This window comes from Acomys russatus, chromosome 13 (assembly GCF_903995435.1).
Source record: "Acomys russatus chromosome 13, mAcoRus1.1, whole genome shotgun sequence".
Taxonomy (NCBI): domain Eukaryota; kingdom Metazoa; phylum Chordata; class Mammalia; order Rodentia; family Muridae; genus Acomys; species Acomys russatus.
The window spans coordinates 65,416,619-65,435,344 of NC_067149.1; the positions used below are offsets into that span (position 1 = coordinate 65,416,619).

At 43.3% G+C, this 18,726-nt stretch overlaps 1 protein-coding gene across 21 annotated transcripts in view; it reads right to left on the minus strand.

Annotated features, from left to right (window-relative positions):
• Window positions 1-18,726, minus strand: part of C2cd5 (C2 calcium dependent domain containing 5) — an 83,483-nt gene that overhangs the window by 15,091 nt on the left and 49,666 nt on the right. For 20 of the 21 annotated variants that reach the window (XM_051155561.1, XM_051155568.1, XM_051155567.1 and 17 more), the window contains 12 exons: window positions 18,575-18,689; window positions 15,841-15,936; window positions 12,309-12,500; window positions 9,868-10,054; window positions 7,616-7,780; window positions 5,659-5,799; window positions 3,084-3,147; window positions 2,626-2,687; window positions 2,326-2,424; window positions 1,688-1,777; window positions 1,229-1,316; window positions 1,032-1,118 (listed from right to left, as the gene is read on the minus strand). In XM_051155561.1, coding sequence (XP_051011518.1) covers window positions 1,032-1,118; window positions 1,229-1,316; window positions 1,688-1,777; window positions 2,326-2,424; window positions 2,626-2,687; window positions 3,084-3,147; window positions 5,659-5,799; window positions 7,616-7,780; window positions 9,868-10,054; window positions 12,309-12,500; window positions 15,841-15,936; window positions 18,575-18,689 — 1,386 coding nt within the window. The remainder of the gene's footprint in view (window positions 1-1,031; window positions 1,119-1,228; window positions 1,317-1,687; window positions 1,778-2,325; window positions 2,425-2,625; window positions 2,688-3,083; window positions 3,148-5,658; window positions 5,800-7,615; window positions 7,781-9,867; window positions 10,055-12,308; window positions 12,501-15,840; window positions 15,937-18,574; window positions 18,690-18,726) is intronic. The other variant, XM_051155550.1, reaches the window with a different exon arrangement.

The following is an 18,726-nucleotide window of genomic DNA, read 5'->3' on the forward strand; positions in this document are numbered from 1 at the left end:
CTTAACAATATTTTTTTTTCCTCTAGAAACTGTTTATTCGCAATCTGAACGCAGATATCTTTGAACTGGGTTTCCTCTTTATTCTTCTAAGGAAGTCAAGGAATGGTAAGATTTTCTGCACACATTCTAAGTTGTGTGACACAAGAAAGATGACCAAAGTTACCAGGTCAGAATCTTGGCTTATCTCTTCATATCTATGGACTATGAGATAAACATATATCCCTATACAGACAGACAGGCCTTGTACTGATTCAGTGAAAACACACACACACACACACACACACACACACACACACACACACACAGAGTTTTTCTATCTTATACATAATTTGTTATCCAATAGAAATATTCATAGATAGGAAAATTTCAATTGTGTAATGAAATTATAGTAACCAACTTGATGTTAAATAACAAATGAATCATTTCTCAGTTAAAAATTAAGGAAAAATGCAAACTACATTCTAATTTATATTATTATAGGTAACATAAGATTAAATACAACAGTTTTGGGAAGTAAAAACAAAAATGATGCTAAAACAAAAAAAGAAAATGAAAAAAGCAACCCTCCTGTACTTTTCTGTAGATTATAGAACTCCAGAGGGTTTTCCATTAAGGAGAGATTATCCTATATTTCAAAAACTATCAGATTCTTATGAAAAACAACGTCCTCCAATTAGAGTGACTGTGTAAAGGATGGATGCACTGGCTAATCTGAGTGTCCCCCTGGACATTCTATGGAAATCTAGAAATGCTTAAAAATCTCTACTAGAAGAAAATGTATCAGATAAAATAGTAAATATAATATATGTAAATATATACAGTGGGAAAGTAAAAATCTTCAAAAGTAAAACTTTTGTAGAATTGAGACATAAGAATGGAACACAAGAGAAATGTCCTTTACCATTTACACAAAGTAAAGTAAGAACAACACGCAGTGTTGGGATGAAGGACAGACTCCTCAGGCTGACCCCAGTGAGGAGGCAGAGAGAGAGGAAGGACCATGCTGCCTACTAGCTTCTTATGCCACCAACCTTTAGCTGCTGGGAAAGGATGCGAAGGCAGTGAGTCTGAGCAGAGCTCCAACGGGAACTGCAGCAGTTCTTCATTATCTGTAGAGGCTTAAAAGGCAAACACACACCAGTTATTTAGCAGCCATCTCCTGCTCCAGTCTTAGGCTTAAAAACCTAACAGACAAATGCGAACTGACTTCCTAGACATCAGAATTTACCTCTCTGCAGTGACTTTTCAGCGTGGGATTTTGTGGTCTGTAAGGCCTGGTTTTTATCAAAAGTTATTGCGACTGCTGTGACTGTAACCTAGAATTACAGAAACAAGCATGACTAGTAAAATAATCACTGGCAACATCTCTTACAGTCTTCTTTCAGCATCCTGGGATAACCTGCATCAATTGAACAGCTGACCCTTCGTGATTATCGAGACTCGCACCCAGAAGTCTACGTAACCCTACCCTTTCTGAATGACCGATACCTAAAGACACTTCCCTCACCTGAGTCCCTGCAGATGACCAGCAGAAAGAAAATGACACACATGGCCCAACACACGCGATACACACCTTCACATAGCCTGGGTTAAAGCTCGCTGTGAAGCCACTCATCGTTTAACATTAAATTAAAACTCATCACCAAAGGCCAGAAGCCTCTGCTACAATCAACGGCACCTTCATTACCTGGATTAACTCATCTTCAGGCAGAGACACTGTAAAGTTCACATGACAGAGGCAGCAAGGGGTCATGGACCGGAGCTTGAAGTACAAACTCTGCATAAAAAAGAGGAATGGTGACGTCACTCTTCACTGCTAATGAATTCATGGAGTTACTTCTGTCCAGGGACATTACGTCATGAAAGGTGAAAACCAAGAAAGGAAAGCAACACTGGCCCTCTTTTGGAGAGTACAGTGCAGTGACTGGCTGTTGGTAAGGTCCAAGTGCTTACACAGAGGACATGAAGTCAGAGGCAGGACTACCTTGGAAGGAAGGGGACCAATGGGAGCCCAGTCACACCTCCACAATGCACTAACACAACTTTATGAAACCCACCATTCTGTACAAAGAACAAGCACCAACAAAGGATTAAAGTTTGTCAACAACTCAGGCTGTCAAAAACATTCTATATGTATGCTAGATTTTTATGAAAGTTAAGCTACTAAACTAAATAGCTTCTTTTATAATACTGTCTCTTAGAAGAGCAAGTGTGGCACAGGTGAGACTAATAGGCTCACAGAGACAGCACATCTCAGCTACTTGCAGTCCTAGGGACAAAGGAGACTGGTCTAGTTAAAGTGGGTTCTGAGTGGGAGACTCCTACCTTGAGCAAGTTCTCACAGAGGCCATTGAAGTTCTTATTGAGGGCCTGGTTAGTCAGATTGAGACTACTCAACCGCACCACTCTCACCGAGGTGAACATCTAGACGTGGAGAGAGAAGAGCACGGCAGCTGGTTAGCTTTTCCTAAGTCCAATGCTTGATAAACCTAGCAAATAATGAATAACTAATGAAATTTAAAGGGATAGTGTATGTAATTACTATTAGGGTCAAAAAGAAAAGGTGTTAAGTGAAACTTACTCATAATGTGTATGGTATTTGCGTCAATCTGATAAAAGGTTTACCTGTATTTCTGATGTCCAATTATTTATGCCAGGCATAATTTCTGTATTACAACTATAAAAACCTGCCAAAACAAATTATAATTAAAATGTGATATTTTACTGATTTTGGTTTTTAGGAATGATGTTTCTCAACCATAAACTTTAAAGATAAAACTTCCATTACACCTGGTGATGGTGGTGGCATATGCCTTTAATCCCAGCACTGGAGAAGCAGAGGCAGGCAAATCTCTGCGTTCCAGGACAGCCAGGGCTACACAGAGAAACCCTGTCTCAAACAAACAAACCAACAAAACTTTCATTACTTTTCTCCACATACTGAGTTCAATGCTAGCCTGAGATATATGAGATCCCATTTCAAAAGCAATAAATGAATGAATAACTAAGTAACGAAGAAAGCAAGGCCTCTCACAAACTGTAGCAAGAACACAGCTTTATCTCAAAACAAGCTTGCTGCATACCTGAAGGAGGGGGAACATCAGTAAGGAGGGAATGCACATCTTCCATGGCGTCAGTGTCATCGATCTAGAAACACAGAGATGAAACTACTATACAACCACAACACACGGAAGGGTCCTGATTCCTTAACAATTTCTTTCATTATCTAAACAGCAGAAGCTTTAAGAACTAAGGAAAGGCAGTGTTTCTCCTGCTAACGCACTTAACATGGGGACTGGAGAGATGTCTCCGAGTTGAGAGCGCTTGCTGTTCTTCCGAGAACCAGAGTTCCATTTCCAGAGCTCAAACAGGGACACTTACAACAGCCTGAAAGTCCAGCCCCGATGATTCTAATGCCCTCTGTGGTGGCTTGAATGAGAACACCCTCCATAGGCTCATGTACCTGAATACCTGGTCTGCAGATGATGGAGCTGTTTGGGAAGGATTAAGGGGTACAGCCTTGGAGGAGGTGAGTCATTTGGAGTAGCTCTCTCTCTGCCTGCTCCTTGCAGGTAAGGATGAAAGCTCTCAGCCACTGCCCCATCACCACATCTGCCTGCCTACTGCCATGTTTCCGACCATGATGGGCATGGGCTCTTACCCCTGGAACTTGTAAGCCTCAATAAACTCTTTTCTTCTAGAAGTTACCTTGGTCATGGTGTCTCTTACAGTAATAGAAAAGTAACTAAGACATCCTCTTCCTGCCTCTGCAGACACCCGCACACATATGCTCATACACACAGAGACACACGCATATAAACAAAAAATAAAATGTAACATCAAACAAAAATTCTAGCATCAGCAAATTTCCCCACAGTAACAACTTCAAATACTTCTAAGTGAACCCTTTTATACATTAAAGTATACTGAGGTTATTTTTATGCAGTTTTCAAAATGCTTATAAAAATGTTCTCTATAAAATATAAGCAAGCCTAAATAAAACCAGTGTTCTTACATCACAACGTCCCACAGCCATGCTTACCTGCTCTTCAGTTTAGCTGCCTAGTCAATGGTCACACCCCAAGCAACAATTCCCTAAACACCACACAAGCAGATGGCAAGCATTCCCCACCTCTTTCCCCTGCCCTCATTGTCTGGCTGCACTGGAAGTCCTTTTGCTTGTGTGCCTCTGGCCAGCAGGATCCTAGTGCCTGGCACAGCAGTTCTCCTCTGGGTCAAAGCTCAGGTGAGGCTGAGCCACCTGGAGCGTGTAAGACACTTTCAGGGCCCACCTTGAAACTCTCTTTTCCTATATCTGAAGTAGAGTCCTAACAACCCCATTTTGCCAAGCTCCAGGAGGCAGCGATGTTCCCGCTGGCCATGGTAATTTCACAGCTCAGAGCCAAGGACTTCCCTGAACCATCTGCTTCTCCACTGTCTCTCATTTCCCCCCATCTCACACTGCAGAGCAATGGTAAATGGCTCCACTTTGGGTTTCTGAAAATAAAAACTCATCTCAGGAGGCAGGAGGATGGCTCAGCAGTCAAGAGCACACATTATTCTTGCAGAGAATCCAGCTTTTGTTCTCAGCACCCATGCTGCGTGGCTCGTAACAAAGCCTATAATTCTAGTACTGGGTATCTGGCTCTCCCTGTCCTCAGGGACAACCTGAAGATGCATACAAAATGCATTAAAAATGAATAAAGGTTCAAAAACAAAACCACCTCTGATCTCACTCAGCTGCTTGTCTCTCCTGAGTGACACTTTAGTGTCCCACTATACAGAGAGCACTTCCTCTGGAGCACCAGGGTCCCAGGTGAAGGCAACATGTGCATCCAGTCTTCATGGAGCGGAGGGTTGTGCACAGGCATCATGAACGCTAGGCTAGCACTTTACCAAATGAGCTACAGCCCCAGCCTCAAGTTTGGAATTTCTGGGCAATTCAGATTTTAGGGTTTTGATGATGGTTGCTCAACTCTCACTTTATAATTTATTTCAAGCCAGGTGGCTTCAGAACTATTTACATTACAGCACCAGCTACCAGTGCTGCTACCTTCAAGTCTGTGTGATTTCTACAACTTCCCTGATACTTATAACTCAGAACAAAGTGCCACATCAGTTTAGAACCCAATTATAAAATATTTATCTTCTCAGCCCTCGGTCCCTATCTGCTGCAGGACATGGCTGACATATCTTGCCCTCTACCCTGAACTTTCAGCAAAGAGCTTTTCCTTCCCCTTCACTATATAATCTGGACATTTTGTTATTATTGGCTTTTTTTTCTCTCTCTCTCTCCTTTCCTCCTTACCTACATGTATATACTTTAACTTACCTTATATGAAAAACAATCCAACGTCCTCTTTTTTTTAAATTATAGGAAAAGGAAGGAATGTTAGGATTTTGCCCCAGTCTGCCTACCTGTGATGTCATTGCCTACCTGGTACGGGGCATGGCCCTACCCAGGGCAGTATAAAAGGACAGGCCCACCTACCGTTCTCTCTCCTAACCACTGGCTCTCTTTTTCCCTCTCTTTCCCCCATCTCTCTGGGGTACCCTCCCCCTTTCCTTCTCCCCACATGCTCATACAACAAACTCCACATAACATCTGTCTCCTGGCATCTTATTTTTTAATTATTAAAAAATGCAATGCAATATTACCTCTAAAACAAAAGCGTCCTTTTTCCCATGTGAAAGGTCTAGCTCTGTAACTTCATCAGAACTTTCTGATTGTGATCTTAAAAGTCTTGAGCGCTGTCTAGGTTCTGGGATGGGTGAGCCTATCATCTCTTCAGATACCTCCTGAAAGAAATGTAATTACGAAGACTCAATTCTTCAGTTTGCTTTTAAAGTTTTATATTAATAGGCAGCTTCCGGGGGGGGGGGGAACATCCATAAGAAACATTCAGTGAACTCCATACTTAAGTTTAATCTTTAGGGTCATAGAAGACACAGATGTTCTTTTTTTATCTATAAAAGTGGTGGGGGTGTTCTGGTGCATTCATTGTGTATTCAGATGCTGATTTCTGTGCCCCGAGATCTGGTTGCAGTCAGGACATGAGCACTGCCACGATCACTGATCAATGCTGTGTAAAGAATGCTCCCCAAAATCTCTGATTGGTAAATATAGAAGCTAAGCACCCTAAAGCTAGGCCAGAGAAGACAAGGAGGCAGGGGTTCTGCATTCAGTCTTGGGAGTCTCAGGTAGGGGCCACAGGAAAGAAAAGAAGAAGGAGGGAGAGGCAGAGGAAGGGTGTGGCCATGAGGATTGACCTGATGGAGCAGGAGCGTCCAGGCAGGACCACTGTGGCAGGTAATTGGGGGCATGCCTGGGAAGTGGGCAGACTGGCACAGAGGGTTAGGATAGATGGCTATCTGCCCAGCTCCAGAGCCTTAAAGCTGACTGAATAAATCTACAGGTCTCTGTCGCATTATTTTGGAGCTAGAACAGGCGACTAGAAACAGGCCCCCAAATCACAACTTAATTTTACAAATGGTGCCCATCCCATTAGGAACATAATCCAAGCTTGGACAGAAACTCAAACATAGGTCGGAAGAAAGCTCAGATAGCCAGGAAAAAAAGCCACCCATAAAAGCAGCTGGGAGGGGGAGGTGGTTGGAAAGGGGTGTGGTTCCCTGGCAACAGCACACTGCAGACAGCCTTTAGCCAGCTCTGGCTTCCCGCAAGCCTTGAGGGTTCTAGAGAAAGGTGGCAAGCTAGGCTTGGCTATTTTTCAGATATTAATATAGTAACACAGCAGCATTTCATTGTTTTTTTTTTTAAGGCTCAAGTTGTTGTCCAACAGAAACACAAAGCAACTGACACTAAATAATAAGTAACGGGAAGCAATTTTAATGAAAAATTTACTTATCTCATAACATTCAAAAGATTACATTTTCAACTCAGGAAACAAATCGTTGTAACTATGGCGTGTTTCTCTTAACTCAGACTCCAGCTAAAGGTGTCTGTGGTGCAGAAGCAGTGTGTAAGGCACCTGCCAGCTCAGTACGCTTGACTGTGGCTGCTGAGCACCTTGAAAGGAGCAGTCACTGAAACATTCTCAGGACTGCAAGTTCACCATAAGAAATCTGTTTACAAAGAGGCTCTGTTTCCTTTCTTTCTCAAGAAAGATCTCACTCTGTAGCCCAGGCTGGCCTCAACCTCACAGCAGTGAGTTGCCGCAGCTGCCCACCTGCTGGGATTACAGATGTAAGTCACTACCCAGCTGAAGCCAGCACTTAAAACAACTTACACCTGACAAGTCTGTACTGAGAGGCTCTCATTACAGGGAGACCTTTCTAGGACAAGAAACACAGCTACAATGGAGCTTTGCTCTACAAGTCACAATGGGCAAGAGAAAAAAGTTTAAAATCTTTGAGTTTGAGAACCTGCACACAAGTACACACACACATAGACACATGCACATGCATGTCACAGGAAACAAATGAGGAAGTGACAAGTGAAATCTGAAAGGAGAGCTGCCCTCTGTAGCCTGGATGTCAGAGGAGGCCTCGCCCAAGAAAAGACACTTAAACAGACAGGAGGGGGAGATGTCCTCTAAATGAACTACACCTGACCAATAACTGGTGCATTCCCTGGGTAGGGTCATTCACTTACCGGAGGGTTGATTTCATACAGCTCTTTGTTTTTGGCAATCGTGTCATTTATTTTCTTCTGCATGTGGGAGATGTGCTGCTCATAGGAGCCATCATTAGGGGTCTTCCCAGCAATCTGGATCCCGCCAGGCGTTGGTAAGGCTGCTAAGTAGACCCCTGTGGCCGACTTGTGAAAGCAACAGGGACACAATCAAACACAACATCAAAGCATGGCTTCAAGTTCCCTGTCTAGGAATGTGTACTTCCTAGACAGGAAGAAAAAGAAAAGTTGAACTCTGAGCAATTTGGGCAGGAGAATGTGACATCCACCGTGAGCTCCAGGACAGTCTAGGCTACAGTAGGAGACCATGTCTCAAAATCTAAAATAAGTACATAAAAATCACTTGAAATCAAATATACCTTAGCAAAAAGAAAAATGCTACTGCAACAGCTTTCCCACCCGTGAGTTGCAGGCTGCCTAGAGAAGCACAGCTACAGTCAGGAGGGACAGGACATGGCAAGAAGAACCCTGAGCAGCCTCCTCCACACGGCTCATCCCCCTCCTCACTCCAAAGCCAGCAACACAAACAATTACTTGACATCATGACAACTTCTCCTTCTACAGCAATCACTATACACGATCAGTATTGGAAAATTATGGAAACAATAGAGCAAATAAAGTCTACGTGTGTGCATGTGTATTTAAGCTACCACAAGCAGAGCAAGATGGAAAGAAATCTAAGCATAAAGGTGGTTGTGGCAGCACATGCCTGCAATCCCGGCTCTTAAAAGGTAGAGCCAAGAGGATCAGGGATTTAGGACCAGCCTCAGCTACACAGCAAGTTCAAGACCAGCCTGGGCTGCATGAAACCCTATCTCAAAAAACCAAAAACAGGGCTGGTAAGATGGCGAGTAAAGGCACCCTCTGCAACGTTTGACGACCTGAGTTCTATGCATGTAACCCACAGGGTGGAAGGAGAGAAGAGACGTCCTCAGGTTGCCCTTTGGTCCCAACCTGTGAACCCAGTATGTGCAGCATGACGCGTGCACACCCACAAATAAATATGAAGCAATAATAAGGGGGGAAGAAGCATTAAAGGGAGAGGCAGTTCTTTCAATTTTGAATGCTTGTATATTTGATATGAAATCCATCAACTGTCAACTTTTTGATATTCTACAATGATGTCTGCACATCAGCTGAAACTGGCCCTTGACAGTGCTCTTCAAGAACTCAATCAGCACAGCCATAGCTTAGCTCCTCATGTCAATACCTGGCTACAGTCACTGACTGATGACCCACAACACCTGTGTGCTGCAGAACCAGACAGGCCTGGGTTTTAAATCAATGACAGCGCATAAGGCCCTGTCACTTTGGAATGTTGGCCTGTGGCAGCACCATCCTCTCCTCTTAAGTGACACCTAACAGAGACTGCCCTGTCAGCTCACACAGAGGCTAGCCTTCAGACCATGAGACTTCAAAGCACACAGGGCAGTGGCATGGAAAATGGCAGTTGGCTGCAAATGGTGTCACTAGGGAGCATGAAAGCATTACCCAAGGCAGGCCTTAGTTACACCAATGCCATGAACTACCCAATGCAACACAATCACGTAATTATCTACCACATACAGAAATGTGCAGCTGAGAATGGTGGTGTATTCCTACAAATCCAGTACTCAGGAGGCCAGGATGTGTTTATTACCAAGAACCCTGCCCTGTCTCAAAACCTAAAATCATAAATAAAACTTACATACTTGGTCTAATAAAAAAAGGAAAGAAAATAGGAAATAATTCTGTATTTTAACTATAAATTTATATAGAAAAAAGGAGTAGAATGCCCATAGATTTTATAACTTAAATGTATCTACCTGTCATGAAAAGATGGCACAAGAAATACAATTTGAAAGCTGCAACACACAGATGAAAATCCTGCAATTGTCAATAGTCCAATATATGAATAATAATAAAGCTCAGGTCAGTGGCTTCCACTCAATGAACTAGAAGTAATAATTTTTACACTGATCCCTTGGAACTGGCCAATTGCCAGAGCCAAATCTTAAAACAGGCCCAATTGTTAAAGGTTTGACGTCTGCTTCTTTAACTAAGTCTTCTACTTTTGTTTACTTATTCTTTTGAGACAGGGTCTTGCTGTGTAGCCATTAGCCCTTGTCTCCTGATCCTGCCTCATACCCCAGGTATGTAACCCTATGAAACCCACACCACAGAGTCTCCAGCTACAGAGCTGGTGAAAGACAGGCAACAGCCTCTCAACTCACCGCTAAGCCCATCAACATGTTTTCACCCACTGTGATCTGAATTCTTAGTCCAAACAAAGCGTTCATCCCTTTGAGTTTGAGCTTGTTCATCAGTTGGGTGTGTACTTCATACTCCATGAACGGCAGGAGATTACTGACAGCTGTGGCATTGGCTTCTGCCTGCGCTTTCTTTTTTAAGCGACATAACCTACAAAGGAGAGTAATTCTGTCAGTTCTTGGTACCTTCCTGAGAAATGCCCAGATGGGGAACTGGTTCAGTGCAGTAGTTCTTTTTAGGGTGCTTGAGGTCCTGGGTGTGAGCTCCAGCACTATTAAGACTCCCTAAAAACATGTTTGGAAACACACTCGTCTCAAGTAGATTTGTTACACAAAAACTATTGCTTTGATATTTCTGCCACTGGGTATGTCTTTACTGGAAGTTGTAGCTCAGTTACGTAGACATTAAAAATGCCCAATTCAGCCTGGCACAGTGGCACACACCTTTAACCCCAATATTCAGGGAGGCAGAGGCAGGCAGATCTCTGGTGGGTTTGAGGCCAGCCTGGTCTACAAAACAAGTCCAGGATAGCCAAGGCTACAAAGAGGAAACCCTATCTCAAAAAGCAAAACAAAACACACACACACTCCCGCGTGCACGTGCGCACGCACACACACACACACACACACACTCTAGAAACTCTCTCTCTCTAGAACCTAATTAATTGATCAGAATCACTACACAATTAAACATCTTAAGTTCCAGGGCTAGAGGTGACTCAGCAGTTACGAACACTGGCTGTTCTTCCAGAGAACCAGAAGTCAAGTCCGAGCACCCACATAGGAGCTCACAACCATCTCTAACTCCAGTTCTAAGGGATCTAATGCCCCTTTCTGGCCTCTGTAAGGCACCAGGTATGACCGCGGTGTGTACACATACATGTAAGCAAAATACCACACAAGTAATTTTTTCTTAATCTTAGGTTGTGATACAGGATGAGTAGCAGAGAGAAATGTTAGCTAAGAACACAAATTAATTGAGCACCTATTATGCAACAGAAAGCCTTCAAAGGGAACATAGTCAGATCAACACACCGCTCACACAGCAGCAATGACAGCCAGAAGGCAGGGGTAAAAGCTGTCTCTACTGTGCTCACAAAACCACCTACAGATGAAATTGTTTTCAACATAAAAATAAATACATTTCCAGACCCTGCCCCCGCCAAATATTCATCACTAACATATTAAGAAATACTAAAGAATATATTCTCTGGGGGACAGGGAGGTATTCCAAAATGGAAGCAAAAGACAGAAGAAAACACTAAACAGAATAGAAATATATTTCAGAACAAAACTCAATACAAGTCTGGAATTAATCTGATGTGTAAAAGAGGACAATAGCAACGATTCCTAAAATGGACATTGGCAGGAAGTGGGGGACATGAGCAGGAAGTGAGGAAGAAGAGCAGGAACTGGGAGGCTGTCCAGAAAATGGGGACTGTCACAGGAAGTGGAGGGCATTAACAGGAAGTGGGGGTCATGAACAGGAAGTGGGGGACCATCAGCTCAACGGAAATAACATAAACAGCAGTGGTTTGTATAATGGGTGTAAACTCAGGAGAATGTTTTGCACTAGATTTATAAATATGGGACTCACAGGGCCGAAACCCCTGGCTCCCATGAGCATGAGTCAACAGCCTGAAGAGTCAGAGGCTGGAGAGGGGGCTCAGTAGTAGAGACCACCAGCTGTCCCTCCAGAGGACCTGGGTTCAATTCCTACCACCCACATGGCAGCCTATAACTCTAGTTCCAGCAGACCCGGCACTCTCATACAGACAAACATCAGGCAAAACACTAATGCATGTAAAATAAAAGTAAATAATTAAAAAAAAAAAAAAAGATTCAGTGGACACTGTGAAATCAAAGGAGTCTCAAGGAGAAAAGAACTGATGATGTCATTACTTCTGAAGTTTCCAGGTGAAGACAGAAACACCCAAGGGACAAGGAAGCCTGGCAGTTGCTGGTGGCCTAGACACTTGGAGCTGTCTGCGGCCTATTCTTCAGGATGGCCTATTCTAACAAACAGCTGAGTTTTGTGCAAAAGAAATGTTATGGAACACTGTTCTTCAAAAGAGGAAAAAAAAAAAAAAAAGAAAAAAAAGAAAGAAAAAAATCACCCAGTTCCAGAATATATCAGTTTCTAAAGCAGTTGATATTTAGCCATACTCCAAGCCAGTAGGCAAATCAACTCTTACATGTAATAAACACCTATACAATAGAACTGAAACACTTGAGTGTTTTTTTTTTTTTCTGTCAGCCGTACAGGGGATAAATACAAGGTTCATATGGAATTGCTGAGTTGGTCCAGGATCAGACGTGTAAGAATTAATAGATATTATACAACAAGCTTGACTCTGCACCTCATGGTATTTCAGGGACAGCAAATACAGTTTTCACAAACATACCTTGCCTGAATAAGACAGCCTTTTCCAACAACCACTGCATCTGCGGGCAGATCTATAGTTGTAAAGAGAACATCAGGGACTTTTTGTTTCCTGCAGTGACAGCAATACGTGAGATGAGCTGGAAATGGCATGTTCAGTTCATCATATGGTATATGGCAGAATCCGCAGCCCACAGGCAAATTTTCTTCAATCCTATATAAATAGATTTTTAAAAATAAGGCTCTCTACTCAGGGTCCAATACATAGTCACCCTCACCAAAAAAAGAAAGAAAAAAAAAAAAAAAAAAAAAGAAAGAAAAGAAAAGAAAAGAAACAAAAAAAGAAAAATAGCAAACAAGAGTCATAGGGCAATTCTAAAATACTTATAACATTTAAGCAATATAAGTTACATACAGAGTGTCTGTGTATAAACCCATACAACTTATACCAGAGCAGTAGGAATACCACTGTAACTAATAAATTCCTAGCAACCATGAAACTGGAGCCATTACTACTCTTCTAAGGAAAAAAAGTCATGTTATACTAATTCTGCTTGATCACATGCCATGACGTGACAGAGATGACGTCTAACACAAACATTTGGGAGCTAAATATCATAAAAACAGACGGATAGACAGCAAAGGTAATATTTTCCTAACAGTTAGTAAATACAAACATAAACACACAAAAACCCAAACAAACAAATAAACAAACAACTCTTGGTTGCCTGTGGGAACTGAATGGTAAGATGAATGAATGCTTCGGTTTCAGGACACACAGACACCTGCTAGAACTAACCTGCAAGCAGCTCACAAGTGCTAAGTGAGGGGCAGGCTTCTGCAGAGAAAGTGTTACCCAGTAACAAGACCCTGTGATCTGCAACAGCAAACTGTCAGGAAGTCATGCCCACTGATGCAATAGTGGTCTGCCTACTGTGAGTAACCTGCTGCTTACTGATTGGACTACAGGCTGATTCCACGGGGAGAACTCATACCTAGTATGTAAACTGGTCAGGAGTCCCTGGCCAGGGAGGTCATAAGCCCAACTGAGGAAACTACTACAGTCATTTCTGAGTAGACATGGTCAAACTGCCTTCTAAACACTGGCATTTATATCCGTAGACTAATGCTACTCTTAGCCGTGGTCAGAGAAGTTTCTATCTGGAGAGACTCATGTGTGGTCAAAGTGCTGAGAATTAAGTGACCCAACATTGAGTGCTGAGCCCTAAGTGAAACATCCATATCAACCCCACCACGGTCGAGCAACACAGGAGGATGAGACATGTTATAAAACACTGTCATCTGTAGATGACATGATCACACACCCAGGAACACACAGCTGCTGTGGTTTCCGACACAAGATCTGCACAAAGTAAAGAGCACTAACATCCTATAGCGCCTGAGGGAGGAGCTCATGGAGCCCCGCCCCCTCCTCGGGAGGCGACTGCAGTGCTGACAGCTAATGGCCTCCGAGAGAGGGGGATCATTTTCCTCAGTGGGGTGGCCATCCGGTATGCTGCCCATGCTCCAGTAAGTAACTTCCACCCCTGCTTCACAGAAGCAACTTTAATTAAATTCAGTGGGTCCCCAAAGGAGACCGAAAGCAGACGGGGAACCCACTAGGGGAAACAATCTCGGTGGGGATGAGAGGTGAAGCGAGGGTGATAATGAAGGGCAAAAGTGAGCAACACACACCAAATGCATGTGTGAAATCACCCCAGAATCAAAAATAAGAAATTGGGGGTTTTAACCAAAAAAAAAAAAAAAAGTATTTAAAAAGGAAAGAAAAGTAAGTTAGAAAAAGGTATACACTAAGATTCCTTATTTCTAATAGCTTAACATTCCTGAGAGGCCAAAAGAACTACTTCATATGACATACATATTACAAACAAACCTACAATGAGCACCACGATCAGCAGTGAGTCAACACCGGTTACCTGAACTATCAGAGCCTCTTCTATAAACCTGCAATGACTACTTAGAAATGTCTTTCGGGTTGGTTGGTTTGTTCTGAAGATTAAGAAAACCATAGCTAATTCTGCCCTCCCTGTCCCTGTGACAGATGCAAATACAAGTCCCTCCCTGCTGAGTCAGGCTGGACACAGAGCAGCTTGCTCAGACACTCCATCAGAAGGAAGCTGACCTCCTGTGGGGACTCAGGAGGGAGACTAGGTGGAGCCATCTTTAACTAAGCACTCTGCACAGAGTTGGGTGTGCGGCAACAGCATGAGGCACAAGATCAGTGCAGTACAACCCATGAACACACAAGCAACACAGAAAGAACTTTCTCTAAACACTAAGACTCAGGGAATCAATTTTCTTTCTACTCTCCAACATTCTCCAAGTTATCTCTAGTAAGCACTGCTAATGCCATGACGTGAGGGACCTGGCACAAGTATTCAGTGTAGAAAGGTGGTTTACCACAGAGTCTGGTCACCTATGTCTGATCCCTGGAACCCACACACTGAAAGGAAAGAGATCACTGTGACAAGTTGTCCTCTGACTACCACCCACATGTTATGGCATGTGTGCATCCACAACTCTCCTACACACACACATGCACACACACTAAACAATGCTCTAAAGTGTTATTAGAATTTATAAAACAAATACCCAGCAGCTTTGGAAAATGTATTATATTAGTCTCTTAAGATCCCGGGAATGTAGTTCCATGGCAAAGCGCTTGCCTAACACAAACAGATTTCTAAATTCAACCACTGGTGACCTTCTACCTTCCTCAAGAATGCAGGCTGACTGGGGTATCCCTCAGGCGTGGCTGTCTGTAGCCTGCCCAACAAGCACAGGTTCTGCTTCACTCTCAGCCTAGGTGTAACACACTATGCACCCAACAGTATAGTCCAATTCCTCAACAATGCCCCTGTTTTGAAGGCTCTAGAATAATGAATGGCTAATATCCATTTGAATATTCTCAAAAGAATAAAATAGCCAAGGTCCTCATCACCCACACTGGCACATCATTCCATAGCATAGCCTCTTGCAGAGTTACACTTAGGTAGAGCACAGAGCACTTTTATACTTCCCTCCTTAATTTATCTACTTTAGTTGTTTTTATCACAGCAGATGCCAATATTAAGCTAATATATCCTAATATATTTATATATATCTAACATTTTATTTTCCACTTCACATGCCTTGAAGTCTTTTTTTCATAAAGCTTTTAAGCAGTTTAACACAATATAGTGAGTGCTTTGATCGTGATTGTGAAAGAAGAATTGATGAGAATAAATTGTGTTGTGGGGATGAGACAAAAAGAAGAAAAGTAAACAAAGCAGGTCCATTTCATGAGAAAGCCAAAAAAAAAAATGTACTTGATTCTTCTGCAGTCAGTCACACAAGGGGCTTCTTCAAGACAGCAGAGACAGTGGTGTATAAGACAGCCCCGCACATCTACCAGTACAGGCTGGCCAAGAAGAAACCAGCAAGCACTGCGGGGCCACTATCCCACTGTCAGTTACACAGAAAACGACCTGAGCTCTGAGGTTTTAAAAAGTCAGTCTCTCCCTTCTCTATTTAGGAAAGCAAGCCATAACAACCTCTGTTCCAAACAGCCCTCCACGGTGCCTTCTTGCAGAAACCGAGGGTTCAGTACAGCCGCCGTGCCAGATGCCGATAAAATACAGACTTCTTCACTAGAAAAGAGAAGACAAAAAGCCACAGGTTAAAATTCCCAACTGTAAGCCTTCGGGAAACACTAAATATCAAGAGTGACGAACTGAGTCCAGGTCAGACCACCCTAAAAGTTAGTATCCAAGGACCCTACACCTAGCAGGAAATAAGCAAAGTACGGACCACCTGATGAGGGCAAGAGCTGCTACAACCTAAAAGTGCCCAAAATAAATTAACATCCATAGCTTCCTGAAATATTAAAAAATTTAAACTGCAAATCCAGTAACAAGCTACCAAACTATTACTCTAAATATCTATAAAAGCTTTATTAAAATTGTTGTAAAAATACAACTATGTAAGGAATCTATAGTGCTACAGCTTAACCTGAATTAGAGTTACAAAAGTATCTAAAGCAGTACCCAAAATATACTACAGGAAACTTAAAAAGCATCCTTCATATCTGCATATCTGAGTCTGATTTTAAAAAGGAATTCACTTAATTTTTCATTTCAAATTGCCTGTCTTGAAAGCAAAACCAGCTGGCAGTCGATGTTACTGCTGGGCAGCATCACCCACAGCCAATGAGACAGAGAGCAGACTAGGAACACGAAGGGGGAACTAAGGAGTAAATGGAGCCAAAGAGCAAGAGCAGCCATGTGACACCTGAGCACGGGGCGCCAGGCTTCAAGGCAGACGGGCTGTGAGCACCTGGGAACCAGAGTTCAGCACAGTGGTGTGCTTCAAAGAATCCCATCAAGAACAGTAGGAAGGAGGGGTTGGAACAGGAAAAAATTAGTAAACATGAGACTCAAATGCAAAGGTATTTTGAGAGCAGTCGTTTCTGGCACATGAATCCAAACTGTGAAGTAAATTCGATGGACTTGGAGGTCCTGGTGCCGCTGATCCAGCTTTAAGCTCACCGCCCGCCTCCTTCAGCCTCCCTGAGCCTGCCCTCCAGCACTCTCACACGTACACGAACTCTGCAGCTCCCACCCAGGCCTCCACCCCCCATGCCTCAGCTCACGCATCAGTCATCACTGACACTTCTGACAGCGGTCCACTCACACTCCATTTTCACTAGCATTCCCATCCTATTTCAGACTTCTGGTCCTCTGCGATCCTGAAGCATCCTGGAACAGCTCGACATGTCACACTTCAACAGGATGTATATTTCATGGCAAGAATCATGTCTTAAACACCAAAACTTTCAGACATAAAAGCATATGGAACTAAACCCATTCACAAGGCAGGACTACCTACCTACCAGGAAAGAAGACAGAGCAGTTATCACTAAACTGGTAGTTAACACGAGAAGAAAAGTTACTACGGGGGCTCCAGAGACATTGCTCTTGCAGAGGACCCAGTTTTGATTCCCAGCACTCAACTGGTGGCTCACAGCCACCCATAAGCCCAGTTCCAGGACATCCAAAAGGCACACTTGTGGTTTACATGCATGCAGAACATTCCTACACATAAAACACAAAAGGTAAATCTAAAAAGGCATCTATTCTGTGGTGCTCGAATGGTTCAAAGGAGTAACATGTGGCCTCAAACAGTTAAGCTTATAGTCCTCATGTTTACTGCACAATGACAACTCTCGGGCAGTGATGGCCCCACATGAGCAGAGGATCTGGTAGTAGGAACCGTGTGACACCAAGGGGAGACATAAGACAGCACAGGGTCAAAGGGCTTTGAAAGTACAGCAACTGCCAGCATTCTAGAAGGGCATGACGATAGGGTTCAAGGAAGACAGCATAACAAAAACAATGGAAAAGCGTAGGTGGCCTAAGATAATAGGGCCAAAACCGGCATGAAGGAGCTACTTGTATTGGCGGGAAAACATCAGGTTGTATTCTGAGAGTAAAATTTCAGTTTCAAATTTTAAAAATGGTTTCAATGGATTAGCAAGTCCAAAATATACTCCAAAGAGGGCTTAAGAACAAGAAAGCCTGACTCCAGTGGCTAGGAGGAAGACAGTAGACGAGGGGCATGGGCAGAGGGATGACTGGAGGTGGGCACACAGGAGAGCCAGCTCAGATGAAAGTTAGGAGGAAGAGAAACAGCCTGTGGAAGCCTCTCCCTAACTTAGCAGGGTTGGGTAGGGATATTTTGTTAGTGAGGAAAAGTACCATCCCAACTTCTAAATGGAGGAAGCAGGATGACTTTGCTTTTTAATACAGGGTCGAGGTAGCTCGTGGCTGGCCTGGAATTCACTAGGTTGGCCAGGCTGGCCTTGAACTCAGAGAGACTTCTGCCTGCCAAGTGTTGGGATTAAGGATGGCTGAAGACAAACTTTAGAGCTACTTACAATTCGTTTACAAAACACCTAGAGCTCTCTCCAAATGTCCCACTGGCAGGGTCCCCATAGCCAGCAGCTGAAGTGCTGCAGACCAAGAACTAATAACTGGGTGTGCCAGTTATTATCACATACTGCTATAACCCTCAAAGCCCATAGTGGTCTGCATCATCATCATGTCAGCAGATAAACCGAGGCTCTCAAGTTTACAAAGGTCAGGTGAGGAGGCATCTTGAACTTGATCTGATACTCTCAAGGCCATGTCTTGGGTTCCCACTGTACCCCTCTTCTTAGATTTGTATTGCATTTCTCCCAGCTCACACAAGCCAAACCAGAAGTGTCAAGAAATCCAAGTGTTCGTTTACCAGATGCTGGTTGACTCGCTGTAGCCCACTACAGCATGGCAGCCTAAGGCTTTAGCATGTGACTTTATTTCTTGTCTGATTTCTGCCCACCATGCATCACGAGTTTCTGGTTCATCTGAAAAATAAAGTTTAAGTCAGTTCACGACCCAACA